The 15346-nt window shown below is 34.1% G+C and overlaps 3 protein-coding genes across 3 annotated transcripts; all 3 read left to right on the top strand.

Moving 5' to 3' along the window:
* Positions 1–2159: 2159 nt before the first annotated feature.
* LOC132200519 (probable 4-coumarate--CoA ligase 1) lies at positions 2160–7640 on the top strand. The gene is made up of 7 exons (XM_059626033.1): positions 2160–2433; positions 2878–3088; positions 3962–4321; positions 4599–4750; positions 5196–5370; positions 5537–5868; positions 6236–7640. Exons 1-7 carry the CDS (start codon positions 2197–2199, stop codon positions 6506–6508), a joined length of 1740 nt encoding a protein of 579 aa, XP_059482016.1. The 5' UTR covers positions 2160–2196; the 3' UTR covers positions 6509–7640.
* Positions 7641–7836: 196 nt separating this feature from the next.
* Positions 7837–10880, top strand: LOC132200520 (uncharacterized). Its single transcript, XM_059626034.1, has 7 exons — positions 7837–8120; positions 8318–8528; positions 8942–9289; positions 9373–9515; positions 9673–9850; positions 9978–10312; positions 10561–10880. The coding sequence occupies exons 1-7, from the start codon at positions 7938–7940 to the stop codon at positions 10831–10833; spliced, it is 1671 nt and encodes a 556-aa protein (XP_059482017.1). The 5' UTR covers positions 7837–7937; the 3' UTR covers positions 10834–10880.
* A 410-nt stretch (positions 10881–11290) lies between these two features.
* On the top strand, positions 11291–15156 carry LOC132200819 (probable 4-coumarate--CoA ligase 1). Its single transcript, XM_059626555.1, has 7 exons — positions 11291–11610; positions 12116–12326; positions 12569–12919; positions 13413–13561; positions 13621–13798; positions 13871–14205; positions 14645–15156. Exons 1-7 carry the CDS (start codon positions 11425–11427, stop codon positions 14921–14923), a joined length of 1689 nt encoding a protein of 562 aa, XP_059482538.1. The 5' UTR covers positions 11291–11424; the 3' UTR covers positions 14924–15156.
* The last annotated feature ends 190 nt before the right edge of the window (positions 15157–15346 follow it).

Genomic DNA, 15346 nt, shown 5'->3' with positions numbered 1-15346 from the left:
GTTTCTCTTTCATTTTCTAATGATTGTCAAACCAAAGAGCCGTAGATGAGAATCAATCTTTGTGAGTAAAAATATAATATATGCTCAAATTTAGATTACACACATGCACACGATTCACACTCAAGCACACGCCATCCAGGAGAGCACTCGAGTTGGCACGAAACCCTTGGTTGGTTTTAAATTTTATACCTCTCTTGATACATAATTATTATATATTGGAATTGCGCGCATTCATTCGTTTTTTGCTCAATACTCATTGATTGTTTTAACACACTGGACAATTATTAACAGCAAACAAAACGAACAAATTGAAAATTAGAAGATTTTATCACACTCAAAAGATGAGAGACTTTCGGCTTCGTTTTCTTTGTCTTCCATCCTGTTAGATTTTTCGGTGTGCAACTTGGTGCAGCACATGTGGCGTTTCAATTTTTGCCTCTCCCGGGAGGAGTCATTTGAACGTTTTTACGACTACCACAAAAAGAGAGAATTGTACACTATGGTGCTTTTTCGCGAGATTAATTTAATAGCTGGCGAGGGAGGCGAAAAAAATTTTGAGGGAGAATAAAAAATAAAATGTTTTCACTGTGACACGAAATTGGAACGCACAACTCCTAAGCTACACCATTGTGATTTGTAAGTCCTTTTGACGTTGTTCATTTCGCACAACTCCGGAAATTTTTTCTGTTACGACATGACAAGAGGAAGAACAAAAATATATTAATTTTTGCACAAAAAATAGATATTTTAGCTGTACGTGTAAATAAATTTTAGCCATGTATTTGAACGAGAGCGAGCGAGTTGAAGTAAAAAAAAAAGTTAAAGAATTTGTCACAGCTTCCAGATCAAAAGTGAAATCACCAAAATCCACTTGCATTTTTGGCGTGGATTCCAATTTTTGTGAAGAGTCCTCGCAGACTCTGCGGGCCCTCCAAGTCTCGTTAGGCAATCTAATTAATTATATACACTGTAATATTTACATTTATTAGTACGATAAAACAAAAAGAACACAAAAAGCTAGAGCGCTGCTTTTTGTACCGGAAAAACAAACAGTCAGTGCGTCTGTCCACCCGAGAACTCGCTTTCGACCGGTCCGAGTAAACAAGAAAAGCACACACTGATCGCACATAATCACCACGAGACGACACTCTATATTGAATTGAAAAGTATATTTATACGATTCAATCTCTAGGTCAGACTACAATGGACAATTATTACGATTATTATTACGGTTATATAATGAAAACAAGTTCCAATTGTTTCACCTCTTATTTGTATGCCATCATTGTACACTGATTTAATTGGAACGTGTCTAATTGATTAAATACATTTACAGAATAAGAATAAAAACAAACTGCTTCTCATTTCTTATCAAATCCCGCTGCAGTAGAATCAGAAGAAAAATCATTAAGTTGCAGAGATCAAAGCGCAATAAGGCATCGTAGCTGATGATTCTAATTAAAATGAACTTTGGCCTTCTGCAAATATTATTGTCAAAATTTTAAGGTCTCGTTATCTGTTGCTCTTCATTGGAACGCTTTGAAATTATCACATTTTATCTTGGAAATTTCTGCGAAAAAGTGCTTCAATTATAAAGCTTTTAGGTAACTGACAAAAATAATTATATGAGCTACTCTTTATTTGGACCGTTTTTCATTGAAAAAATAATTAACATTAAATTTCAAATTCATCATGAAAAAAATATATATATATTTCACATTTGAATTCAAACTGCAAAACAGAAAAAAAGTAAACTTCAATTTTAATATTTTAGACTGCAATTAATCAAGGTAATATGTCATAATTATAAAATAATTTTGTCTAGTTTTATAGTTTCTTTTAGCTCTACGGAGAGTTACAACTTCTGAATTAATTCTCAAGAGCAGTTTGCAACTCGTAAAGTAGTCTGAGAAGAAAGGAAATTACGGTGGAACGTGTTTACTTAGCTAGGCTCTCCATTAAAACCTAATTATAAGGGCGATGTGCGTGTTATCTCTGTCTCTAGAAACCAGGTCTTGAACTTTTAGAGGGCAAAACGTGCCCGCATTCCGCGTTATTTTCTCTCAACATATCGAAGCTTCTCTCTGTATATTCTCTTATCAGTAATTTTATCAGCAGAATCGCTCTCCGTACCTTATATTCTTTAAAGAGACACAGTGGCACGTATCTGAATTGTTTCCAGTTCGGGAGTTCAACATGTTCGTGGCAAGAAGGTCCGTCCGGTTGGTGGTCACTCCAAAGACGGAATTGGTGCGCCTCTTTTCTGCAAGCAACACCCTTCTTCAAAATGCGTACGAAGCCAAAAAGCACAATGGAATTTACGATCCTGAAACTCATATCGTTCGATCGCCCTATGAATCTGTCCTGCCCGACTGCAACATCCCTGAGTACGTTTGGAGGAATTACAAAAATTGGGAAAACAGTCCAGCAATGGTATAACTATAGAAAGATTACTTATTTTTAAGCCCTTTCATTTGAAATAAAATTATTTTTATTCTTGAATTCGAAAGAAAAGCATAGAAGAGTTCATGCCCTACGATGAAAAAATTCCACATTTTCCCGCCAAAATAATTCGAGTTTTGACAGATGTCACTCTTTTTAAAGCACTAAATTTGATGGAATTAGCAAATAAGAAGTTATTATCACTGTAGACTTGATTTTTGACACCTACTCTCTCAAAGCTTTAATTTTTTTTGGCGGGAAAATGTGAAACTTTTTTATGGACCCCTGTTTCAACCCTTGTGCAATTTTTTTCAAATCGCAATTTTGATTTTCAGTGTGAATTTTGTTCTACTTTTGAATTCTAGAATAAAAATTTATAACTGAAGAAGCACTTTAAGAGAGACATAAAAATTGAATGTGGAAATTTTCATACAGACGTGTGGTTTGACCGGCAAAAGTTTTACGTACGGCCAAATGTACGCAACGTTTGACAAATTCAGCATCAACTTGCCGGCGATTTTCGGTCTGAAGCAGGGAGACGTCGTGGGACTCGTTTTGCCGAATATGCCAGAGTACGCCGTAACTTTTTACGGGTGTCTCTCGGCGGGACTGGTGGTCAGCCCGGCAAATCCCCTTTACACTGCAGGCAAGATTTTATCCTATAAGTTTTCATATGAAAAAAAAATCTTGATGACCGCGCAAAAGCTGGTGCGGCTAATGAAGTTTTTCAGCCAATTTTTACAGTAGCGACAATTTTATTATGAACTTTCTTCAAAAATTTATAAGATCTGTGCTGCTTTAAAAATGGTGAAAAAAAATAATAAAAGTTAATTGCTTATTAAGTGGTTTTCAAAGTTAATTTTTACGTTTCCAATTTTCATTGTGAAATATCCAGAATAGAGAGATTAATTAAGAAAAGAATTTTTGTTGGTTGAAAATTAATGGTTCTCCTTGTGAAGTAAAAAAATTAAAACTATAAACATTTCATAAATTATATAACGTGTTATCATACTGAGCGGCCTCGAGCTGTAATTGACATTCACTTTCATTTTCAATGCTAAAAGTGAACTTTAATAAACTAAGATTAAGATAAGATTGAATCAGAGGTAAAATTATCACCATCCATAATGGCATAATATGATTATTAAAATGAAACTTGAACTCTTGAGACCAGATAATATATTATTCTTTGCAAAATGTTGAATTTTAATATCCTTTTTGTTCAATTGTTTATAATTATATGTTGTTTTCTTTTTTTATTCATAATTTTATTCATCCCTTGGAAGGTTGTAATTAGAAAACTTTAATTTTGTTTCAACAGAATTCAGGTGTCTTATAAAACGTTGGAAATTTAACATCTAATTGTAAAATCATTATTTTTTCTCTTTCCATTACATATAAAATTTCAATTTCAACTTTAAGTTCCTTCAAATTGATTGAGTAATGCAACCTGCTGGACACGCACGTCGAGCGGGGTGCCTAATTGGCCAATTTCGAGTTAACCTTTTTTATTCCGCAGACGAGCTTCTGAAGCAGTTCACGGACGCCAAAGTGAGACTGGTGGTGACCATCCCTGAGTTGGCCGACCGCGTCAAAGAGGCCCTGGGCAAGATGCCGGCGGGTGGGGCGCCGATGGTGCTGACGGACGGCGCCAAGTGCGACTCAAAAGAAACTTTCGCCTTTGAAGAAATCCTTTCGAAACAAGTCAAAGGCGCCAATCGGCTCGCGAAACCCGGGCCGGAGGCGTTGGCCGTGCTGCCATACTCGAGCGGAACCACCGGGGTGCCCAAGGGGGTTGTCATCACCCACCGGAACATGGTGGCCGGCCTGGTCATTGCGAACCACGCGGAAGCTATTGCTGACAATGGGGAAAATTCTGGTTTGTGAATTTTCATTTTTTTTTCTTTTATGCGTCAATTACATTTATTTAAAACCATTCAATTTCAAATGAAAACAAGTTCAATAATTTAATAATTTTAATTCGCAGGATAAAAGACAAGATAATATAAGATTATAAAAAGTTTAGACTTTTTTAAATCCAATCAATTTTTCTTCTTCAAGTAATCAATTTAAAGGGAAGAATTGTAATACATTTTTTTAGCAGAAATTATTATATTTAAAAAAGTAAATAATAATAATTAAATTTGCTATTGCAGATGGGCTTGATTCAACCTTAGCTGTGATTCCATTCTATCATATTTATGGTGCAGTCATTATAGTGGGCTCTTGCTTGAGTCGCGGAGCACATGTGATCACAGTACCTCGTTTTGAACCAGTTTCTTTTTCAAAAGTCTACGAACATTACAAAGCAAGTGATTTTTTGTTTTGCTTCTTTTTTGTACAGATTTTTGTAATGTTAGTCTGATGAAAAAACTATTTTCAAAAGAAAAAAACGAAAAGAAGGTGAACAAAAAAGAAAAAAAGTGAAAAAGCATTTTTCAGTAAGCCAATTTTTTTCACACATAGATAGTAATAGAAGTAATATTTAAATACAGGTATTTTTTTGATTATTTGTCTTTTAATGATAACAGCACCAAATATCAAGGAAGACCATTAAATGGTTAATTAATTAATTAAAAATTAAAATCAAAAGAAAAAAAATTGCAAAAAAAAAATCAGAATAGTAAATGATCAAATAAAATTAAATTAAAAAATTGTAAAAAGTCCTCAGATTCTTATTATAATTAACGAAAACTAATTTCAAACTTCCAAAAATTTTTAAAATATTATAAAAACTGCGTTCTTTTCCTTAGCCGTCACACATGTTCCTAGTTCCTCCCCTGGTCCACTTCATGGCCAGGTCGCCGACCATCACCAAGGAGGCCATGAGCAGATTGCGATTGACGGTCTCAGGAGCTGCTCCTTTGTCGAAACAAATAATGGACGAATATATCGCCAAATCCGGACCAATGAGCACATTTAAAACAGGTTAATTGAAATTTTAAGAGTAAATCAAAATTAACCAAGCATATTGCGGTGGATTTTATAACTCTAAAGTTTTAAAATAATTGCTGCACCGATTTGTCAAAAAAACTTAATTGTTTTGTAATTATGGATAAATTATGAAGAATAATTGCAAATTTAATTATAAAAGGTTACGGAATGACCGAGTCGACGTGTTTGATCACAACAATGCCCAAGGACATGCCGACGTGCAAATCCTTGTCGGTGGGCCCGCCAGGTTCCTTCACCGAATTAAAAATCATCGACGGTGCTTTAAAAACGCTGCCGCTGGGCGAGGTCGGCGAGCTTTGCGCGCGAGGACCGCACATCATCTCTGGTTATTTGAAAAACGAAAAAGCGACCAAAGAGACCATCATTGAAGGCGGTTGGCTGCGGACAGGTGACGTCGCATTCTTGGATCAGTACGGACACGTCAACATCGTGGACAGGGTCAAGGAACTCATCAAGGTCAAAGGATTCCAGGTGCGGTTCTTTTCATTGCAATTGTTTTTTTCATTCAATCATGGGCAGTTTTTTTAAACTGATATTGGAAAAATCAATAAAAAAAGATTCCACATTTGTGCTTGTTTGCAAAATTTAAATTTTAGTATATTTTAATTTAAAATATACTTTCAAATTTTTAAATTTAATGTTTATTAGTATTTTATCCGTATTTCGCATTTCGCAGCCTTTTTTTCTCATCTGATATGAGTTTTTAATTTTTTTTTTTTATTTCCTACAATTATACTTTTAAATTTAATTCCTGCTCAAAAATTTTAAAAGATAAAAATCTTATAAAAATATATAACTTTTTTGGGTTCATAATTTTCAAAATTTAAACTTTATTTAGGTTTCGCCGACAGAGTTGGAAGCACTGTTGATAAAATGTGAAGGGGTCGCTGACGTTGCTGTGATCGGCGTTCCGGACGAACGGTCGGGAGAAGTTCCAAAAGCTTTCATTGTCAAAAAACCGGGATCGACCGTCACAGTAGAAAGCATAAACGAATACCTGGAGTCCAAAGTGGCCGAATACAAGCAGCTTCGTGGTGGAGTAAAGTTTGTAGACGCCATTCCTCGCAGTGCGGCTGGCAAAATTTTGAGAAAGAATCTGAAGCATTTCTGAAAATAAACTATTGCACACAATTTTTATGACACTTATTGTGATTGTTGCTGATTGAAATTCTTACACAATTTTAATCTGAAGTGTGAGTAATGTGAATTTACTGATTAAAGAAAAAAAAATTAAAATTACGTTCAGCCTGGTGATGAATCAAAATTTGATTGTAAGACCTCTGATAAAAAATAGGACGTACTAATTTAAAGCCGTACGTTCCAGAATGTACTGGTGAACGGAATTTTTAATTTGAAGTACTTTAATTTTAAAGTGTGTCATTTAATTTTTTCAGATTTGTAAGAATTATTACATCAAGTTGAAAACGCATTAAGATTAACCATTTTCTGATACGAAATCAGTACCATTGTTTTCGGTGGGTTGGACAATTTGATTTCATTTAATTTCATATCAAGTAATATTATCTAATTTAATACTTTTTAAGTAGTTTGCATGTGTTAACTCAATTGATGCTAACTTTTTTAATGGCAAAAAGTGCTACCTATAAAACAGAGTTTCCTAAAAACGTAATGGAAATCAATAGTGACCTTCAATTGTAAGATAACAAAAATTGTGCAAGTGGCTCGAGCATGCAATTACTTTGCAATCCTTCTTTTAAACTCTACATATATGCGCACTTATTACATAAATAAAATATGTGAGATTTAGGAGAAGGATTTATAATTTTTCCTGCAACGCTCTTTGAACCAAGAATTTTCGTTTAATTCTCTTGAAAAATTCAAAACAGCATTTTCCTTTCAAAATTTCACCAAAATAAAGTGAAGAATAACGGGTTTTGCGCTCAATCTAACAGTTTTTTTTATTTAAAAACAACGGCTCTGCCAGTTTCTGTGATCCAATTTCATGAGCTAAAAAAGGCCAGCAAAATGGAAAAAAAAAACACCTTTGGGTCGCGATGATCAAAACTGGTAGCATCTTCTGTTTCTGATGGTAAAAAACAAAAGTAAAAAAAAATTGACAAAGCCTGTTTTTCTAATTGGATTTGCAAATTTTTTGGTGTGATTTGTTCAATTTGCTTATACAAATCCATGATTAATATAATGATTGTAAAAAATTAGAGAAAAAAATGAAAGACCGTGAAATTCATGTTACAAAATTTCTTTTAATTTAAATGAAATTTCTCCATAGAAGATTTAAAACGTTGATAACAATTCATATCTTGCGCTATATCCAACCTCTGTCCTGAGACGAGATGATTAAACAATAAAAATCAAATAATTTCATAACATTTTATATATTATCTGACTATCGCACGATCGGCAAGAAATGCGATTGGATTATTAAATTCCTGACTCACATTTATATAGCAGTGGCAAAGTGTGCGATCAGAATCAGTCTCGAACTGGATTCCAAGAATCAACAGACAATTTAAACAAACTTTTTTAATTCAATAGTTTTATATATTTTTTTGGAAAAAAAAATGTTTGCAGTGGGAAGGAGTAGCAATACCTTGCGATATCAAAAATTTTTTTGGAAAAGAAATATTTTCGACCAGGCGAGAAAGATTTTTGCTTCGGATAATATCAATCCTATACCGCCGGACACAAATTTCGTCGATTTTGTTTGGAAAGATCATCACAGATGGGCGAGCAGAACTGCCGTTGTAAGTTGATTCTTTGCTTTATAATAATTTTTTTGGAAATTGCTAACAAAAAAATGGTAAAAATTATATTCTTTGCTTTTTTCTAAAAAAGACTCGGTAGAAAAGTAATTTAGTTTATTTTTCTTTCTTATTAAATTTTAGTTCTGTTCAATTATTTTTACTGAACTTTTTATACAATTTTCACCTGGTTTCAAAAGACGTGCGGCATAAGTGGCCGCAGCTTGACGTACGGCCAGACCTTTGGAGCTTTCGATCGACTGAGCGTGAATCTGCCTGCCAAATTGGGTTTGAAAAGTGGAGACGTCGTGGCTCTGCTTCTGCCTAACGTGCCCGAATTCCCAATCGCCTTTTTCGGTGCAGCCTCCGCCGGTCTGGTCGTCAGTCCGCTCAACCCTCTCTACACTCCAGGTTGGAATAAATGTTCTTTATGAAAATACTCTTTCCATAATTTTTTCGGAGTTAATGAAATGAAGTTTTTTTATTGAAATCATTTGATTAATAAAATTTTTTCAATAATTTATCAAGTGAGCGAATAAAAATTACAAATAGTTGTTTTGTATTTATTATTTCAACACTTAAAATTCTTAAAGTTATTTAAATAATTTCTTTTATAATCATTTTTTACATATATAAATTTATATTATACTGATTTAAGTGTGGAAAATTCCAAGATATAAAAAAAATCTTGGCAAAATATCAGTTTGTTCCATGTCAACACATCGTGATATATTTAAATTAAAAAATTAATTTATTTGAGCACTGAGGTTTGAAATATTTCACTGCATATAATTGAATTTTATATATTTTTAAAATTTATTTAGACGAGCTGGCAAAGCTTTTCGCTTGTTCCAAAGCGAAAGCGGTGGTGACGATTTCCTCTCTTTTGCCCAACGTGAAATCAGCTTTTGAGAAAAATCCCGGGGTTGGAATGCCCGTGATTTTGGTCGACGGTGCAGACACGGAAGACCAAATCAGTCTCGAACGTTTGACCACCGAAATCATCAGGGGTGCTGAGAGGTTGGAAAAGCCTGGGCCCGAGTCTCTGATCGCTTTGCCCTTTTCGAGTGGAACCACCGGTGTTCCCAAAGGGGTAGTTTTGAACCATCTGAATTTGGTCGCCAACGTGTGCGGAATCAATCACCGCGACTCCATTCCCTTTTTTGAGACTGGTAATAAAAATTCACTATTTAAATTTTTTAAATGTTTTTTTTTTTAGCAAAAGAGTTAAATTAATATTTTTTTGTACAAAAAGGCTCCACTATTGCTGTGATTCCGTTTTTCCACATCTACGGAACGGTTATTTTTATGGGAATGACGTTCAACCGTGGACACCATTTAGTCACTCTACCCAAATTTGATCCTTTGACCTTCAACAACGCAATCAAAACGTACAAGGTGAGAGAATTTTTAATTAATGTTAATACGTTTATAACTTAACAATTAAATTAATAAAGGATTAAATAGTAAAAAAATTATATACAGAAAAAATTTAAATGGAATTTAATAAAATTGCATTTTTATATAATTTGAGAAACACTTTTTATTTTTTAAGCCCACGTCGTTATTTTTGGTGCCACCTTTGATGCTGCACTTGGCCAGATCACCGCAAATTACAAGCGAAACGCTGAAAAATCTGAAATTTATTGGAACTGGCGCGGCGCCAATTACAGGACAAACACTGGACGAGGTTGTTTTAAAAACGCAAATCAATGGGACAATTGTGAAAAATGGCAAGTTCAGAATAATTCACCTGGTTGATATTTTATTTTAATCAATGATATTATTTATTTGAACCAAATTATATGAATTATTATAAAAAATTTAGGTTTCAATTGAATTAATTTTCATAAATTTTAGGATTCGGAATGACGGAAACGGCGGGAATGATTTCAATAATGACAGACTCGATCAAAGTGGGGCAGAAAGCGATTTCGATCGGAACAATTAGTTCAAACGCGGAGGTGAAAATCGTGGGCGAAAATGACGAAACGTTGCCTTTGGGCGAAGAAGGCGAATTGTGGATTCGCGGACCGCAAGTCATGAAAGGCTACTTGGACAACAAAGAGGCGACAAAGGAGATCCTCACCGAGGATGGGTGGCTGAAAACGGGGGACGTGGCAAGACTGGACGAGCACGGGGCCATTTACATCGTGGACAGGCTCAAGGACATCATCAAAGTCAAAGGATTTCAGGTATACAATAAAATAAACTAATTTATCAAGTAAAAAAATATAATATAAAATAATTTTTAAATTTTGACCTAAAACAAACTAGGATACATTTAAAAAAAAACCAAAGCTATGCAAGTCTCAACATCTACATTTAAAATTTCATCTATTTTAGGCCAAAATTGATTTGAAATTTCAATTTCAATGAACAAAAAAAGAAATCGTATATCAAACTTTATATTTTTACCGCTAAAATTAATTTTTTTTTCAAGGTGTCACCGACCGAACTGGAGGACATAATAGTAAAAATGGAAGGTGTGGCCGATGTAGCGGTTGTCGGGGTGTCCATCGGTGAGGACGAGGGTCCAAAAGCGTGCGTCGTGAAGAAAAAAGACTCGAATATCAGCGCCGAAGACGTCATTTCGTATCTGGACGCGAAAGTTGCAAAGTTCAAGAGACTCACGGGGGGAGTTCAGTTCGTGGATCAAATTCCAAGAAGTGCCGCTGGAAAAATACTGAAAAAAGATATTTCAGTTGCTATGTAAATTAATTTGATTATTTTAATAATAAAAAGTTATCAATATAAGGAAAAGTGAAATCTTATTTTGTTTAGTTTAATGCGCAGTATTATTAAGAAATCAATAACAGTTTGAATAATTGCATTATTTATTAAGTGATAAAACATATTGATAAGAAGAAAAAAACGATTGAAATTAAAATTGCGCAAAAAAATGCACTTGGAACTTAGAACCCGCAGCTTATATAAAAATATCATGTCATTCTACATTATAAGCAAGATATGGTGCATTTGATAAAATCTGAAATCTTCGTTTTGTTAGAAGTCATGACTAATGGATCAAAGTGTCAACGCACGATTTAGAAAAAGCAGACAAATATGCAATAAAGTTGTTTGACCGATTTGACATTTGAAAGAACAGACAAATAAGATAAAAAAAATCGTTATCTATACGATCATATATATAATTGAAAACTATGGCAAAACAAACACGAATTTATTGGCCGAGTTTATTTCCTTTTCAGTTTGCTATTGCGTTCCAGATAGGCAGCACCGCAATTTTATATAGTCTGAGCGAGCGACGGTTTAGCCGCGGCTTATTTTTACCACAATCGGGGAAATGTTTGCACTCGTCGGAAGGCGTTTGGGTGCTGCGGCTGACAGGTCGTTTTTGGTCAAAAGGAACATTTTCCACGAGGCTTCCAAGATTTTCACCTCCGACAGCGAGACGCATTTGCCGACTGACGTGAATTTCGTCGATTATGTGTGGAAGGACTACAAGAAATGGGAGAGAAAATTCGCCCTGGTGAGTAAACGTTCAAGGTATAGAGCTTATCTTGATGATAAAAATTAATTTAAAATAATTTTACCAAAATTAAATATTTTAAAATAAAATCTTAATAGATTACATTCAATTTTAGTTAATTGATGATTTAAACTTATTTAATTTTGACATTACTTTATTTGAAATTATATTCATGAATTTAATTTTTACAAAATTAAAATAGTCATAATTTAAAATCATTATTTACATTTTTACTTGAAATAAATATAATATTAATAAAATTTTGCATTATTGTATTATTTATAAAGTTTAAAATATTAAATTTTTTAGCATTATAATGATTTTAAAAGTTTAAAAATTTTAAATTTAGTTTTAATATTATAAACTTTATTAAAAAATTCAAAATAAAATTTATAAATAAATGTTTTCAAAAGCGTAAATGCACATAAATATATTTATATAATTTTTGGCTTTCGTAAGAGACTTTTTGTGTTGTAAATGAATAAAAATATGACTGATTTTATAGACCTGTGGAATATCTGGGCGGAATTTCACGTATGGCCAAACCTTCGGCGCCTTTGATCGTTTGAGCGTCAATTTGCCCTCGGAACTAAATCTCAAAAGCGGTGACGTTGTTGCGGTGCTTTTGCCCAACATGCCTGAATTTCCAATCACGTTTTTCGGCGCCGCCTCTGCCGGTTTGATCATCAGCCCTCTCAATCCCCTATACACCCCTGGTAAAGGATTTTTATTTTAAATTTATCAAATAAAAATATGTAACAAGGAAACGTAGAGTAGAAGGAGATAAAAAAATGATAAGAGCAACATTTATACATTTTAATCTGATTATTGATTATTCCAAGCTAACGTTCGAGACGATTCAAGATTATTAATTATTTTTTTTTCTTTTTTAAATAGGATAGTGCAAAGTGCAGTAAAAAAATCTATTTTGTACTTCAAATGTTTACTTTATCTGTAGATGAACTGAGGAAACTGTTGGCCTGTTCGAAAGCGAAAGTGGTGGTGACGATTGCGTCTCTCCTGCCTAAAGTCAGATCGGCTTTTGAGAAAAGTCCCGGGGGTGAAATGCCCGTGATTCTGGTCGGCGAGGACGACACGGAAAAGGACGTGATTTCGTTTGAAAAATTGATCTCAAAGGATGTTAGAGGAATTCCGAGATTGGAAAAACCAGGACCGGAGAATGTGGTCGTCTTGCCCTTTTCCAGCGGCACCACCGGAAGTCCGAAGGGGGTAGTTTTGACCCACTTAAATCTGGTTGCAAACGTCAACTCTTGCAGCCACCCTCACGCTATTTGGAATTTCGAGACTGGTATATATAAGAACATTAAGCAAATTATCTCAATCGTCATGGTTTTATTTTTCAGAAAGGATAAAATTTTAGTTGAATTTTTTTTTTTGAGCAAAAAAGCAAAAATAAAAAAAGACATTAGAAGCGGGCATTTAATTTTCAAATTCTCATTAATATAAAATAATATTATGGAATGTTTTTATTAATTTAATTTTATTGCTAAAATTTTTGAGACTAAAAACAATTTATGTAAGTTTTTAGTAAAATTTGTCCTAATATTTTCATACATACAATGAAAAAAATTGAAAATAAATTCACTGTAAAAAAAATGCTTTAAAAAGTATTTTATAATACGTCCCTAAGCAAGCCAGAATTTAAATACAAAGTGCAATAATATCCTAAAAGAGTCAAATATTTGAATCAGATTGAAACAGTTCACAACAAAAAATTGTCTGAAATTAAATTAAAAAAATGAATTAAATTTTTATATTTTATTAAAGATTTAAATTTTAAGGTGATGATTCAACAATTGGCGTGATTCCGTTTTTCCACATTTACGGTCTGGTGATATTGATAGGCATCACTATCAGCAGAGGAAATCGATTAATTACCCTTCCCAAATTTGATCCCAACACATTTGTCAATGCCCTCAAAACGTACAAAGTAAAATTGATGGTGTCCGAAAACTTGCCTGTAAATGCTATAAAAAATTAACTTTCCAGCCGTCGTATTTGTTCCTGGTGCCTCCTCTGATTCACCACATCGCTCGATCTCCACAAATCACCAGCGAAATGTTGAGCAATTTGAAAATGGTGGGAACAGGAGCTGCTCCGATTAATTCAAAAATCATTGACGAATTTTTGGAGAAAACTAAAAATGCTGGGACCATTGTGAAAAATGGCAAGCAAAATTTAAAAACTTTTAATTTGGACGAAAAAAAAATAGTTTTAAAAAATTATTTAAATTTTTTAGGCTACGGTATGACGGAGACCAGCGGAGGTGCGACCTCAATGCAGGAATCTTTACAACCGAATCAGCAGGAAATTTCCATAGGAAAAATCATTTCAAACGCCGAGGTGAAAATTGTGGGCGAGAAAGACGAAGCGCTGCCTTTGGGGGAAGAGGGAGAGCTCTGGATTCGGGGGCCGCACATCATGAAAGGATATCTTGACAACGATCAGGCGACAAAAGAGATTCTCACCGAGGACGGGTGGCTGAGGACAGGGGACGTGGCGCGAATGCATGCCGACGGATCAATTTATATTGTCGACAGGCTCAAGGAGCTTATCAAAGTGAACGGTTTCCAGGTAAACCAATCGAAAGGAATAAAAAGCTACATTTCATGTTCCTATATAATGTAATGCTAAAATGTCCCCACTAACGTAAAAGAGTCAAATTCAAAAAAATGTAGCGAAAATGAACAATTAAAGAACATCTTGAGGAATCTACTTTTATTCTTGAAATCAAAAGTAGAAAAAAATTCATGACCGATATCTAGATCGAAAAATTTGCGCCTCAAAGGGTTACAAACAGGGGCTCACTGAAGGTCCAGCTTTTCCCAACAACAGCAATCTCGAGAGAAGTTTCAATCTCAGTCAAAATATTTTTCAGTAAACTTGCTTATTTCATCATATTTTAACACTGATTTTTGTACATCTGAAAAGCTTTTTTGAGAAAATTTTGTTGGGATCCTTCACCATATGAAACTATTCATTGTGAATATAACTAATTATCCCTTTTGTGCAGGTATCGCCGACCGAGTTGGAGGGACTATTGATAACTATGCCGGGTGTCGCGGACGTAGCTGTGATCGGGGTGCCGCACAACGAGCAGGGCGAAGTTCCCAGGGCCTTCGTCGTAAAGCGCGAAGGCTTGGAAATCACGGCCAAGGAGGTCGAGCACTTTTTGGAGCCGAAAGTGGCCAAATTCAAGAGATTGGGCGGCGGAGTGCAGTTCGTCGACGAGATCCCGAAAAGTGCTGCAGGGAAAATACTTAGGAGAAACTTGAAGGCGATGATCAGATGAAAATATTATATGGCAGGTGTACAAAAATGTACATATAATTTAATTTTTGTCTCAATAATTGTGTAATTAGAATCACTTAATATAAAATAATTGCAAATTCACTCATTAAACACTATTTATATAAGTTCAAAGACAAATACAACTCTGCGTTTTTATAACATTTTTTAATATAAATTAATGTAAAACTTAAATTAAATATTTGTATAAATGCCATTATGAAATAAATTCCAATAGTTGTAATTTCAGTTTATTGGTGCACTACAAGGCAATCTCTGCCTATAACGAGATAAATTGAAAAGTACAAAGAAAATGTGAGATTTGAGTTGAAAAAAATACTCTTACATCAAATATAGAAAAAAATAGATATCAATGATTTTAATGAAATTCAACTATAATTAAAATTGAAAAAAAAAATCAACACAC

The sequence above is a fragment of the Neocloeon triangulifer genome, unplaced genomic scaffold, assembly GCF_031216515.1.
Source record: "Neocloeon triangulifer isolate White Clay Creek 2 clone unplaced genomic scaffold, ASM3121651v1 ptg000014l, whole genome shotgun sequence".
In the NCBI taxonomy this organism is placed as follows: Eukaryota; Metazoa; Arthropoda; class Insecta; order Ephemeroptera; family Baetidae; genus Neocloeon; species Neocloeon triangulifer.
Note: the sequence above shows the minus strand (reverse complement) of the source record. Positions and strands in the feature narration are given on the sequence as shown.

Coding starts and splice junctions, on each gene's coding strand:
- LOC132200819 (XM_059626555.1), top strand. CDS start 11,425: ATGTTTGCACTCGTCGGAAGGCGTTTGGGTGCTGCGGCTGACAGGTCG. Junction 13,562..13,620: donor ATGCCCTCAAAACGTACAAA/GTAAAATTGATG, acceptor TTAACTTTCCAG/CCGTCGTATTTGTTCCTGGT. Junction 14,206..14,644: donor TCAAAGTGAACGGTTTCCAG/GTAAACCAATCG, acceptor CCTTTTGTGCAG/GTATCGCCGACCGAGTTGGA.
- LOC132200519 (XM_059626033.1), top strand. CDS start 2,197: ATGTTCGTGGCAAGAAGGTCCGTCCGGTTGGTGGTCACTCCAAAGACG. Junction 2,434..2,877: donor GGGAAAACAGTCCAGCAATG/GTATAACTATAG, acceptor ATTTTCATACAG/ACGTGTGGTTTGACCGGCAA. Junction 4,751..5,195: donor AAGTCTACGAACATTACAAA/GCAAGTGATTTT, acceptor TCTTTTCCTTAG/CCGTCACACATGTTCCTAGT.
- LOC132200520 (XM_059626034.1), top strand. CDS start 7,938: ATGTTTGCAGTGGGAAGGAGTAGCAATACCTTGCGATATCAAAAATTT. Junction 8,121..8,317: donor GGGCGAGCAGAACTGCCGTT/GTAAGTTGATTC, acceptor TGGTTTCAAAAG/ACGTGCGGCATAAGTGGCCG. Junction 9,290..9,372: donor CATTCCCTTTTTTGAGACTG/GTAATAAAAATT, acceptor TTGTACAAAAAG/GCTCCACTATTGCTGTGATT.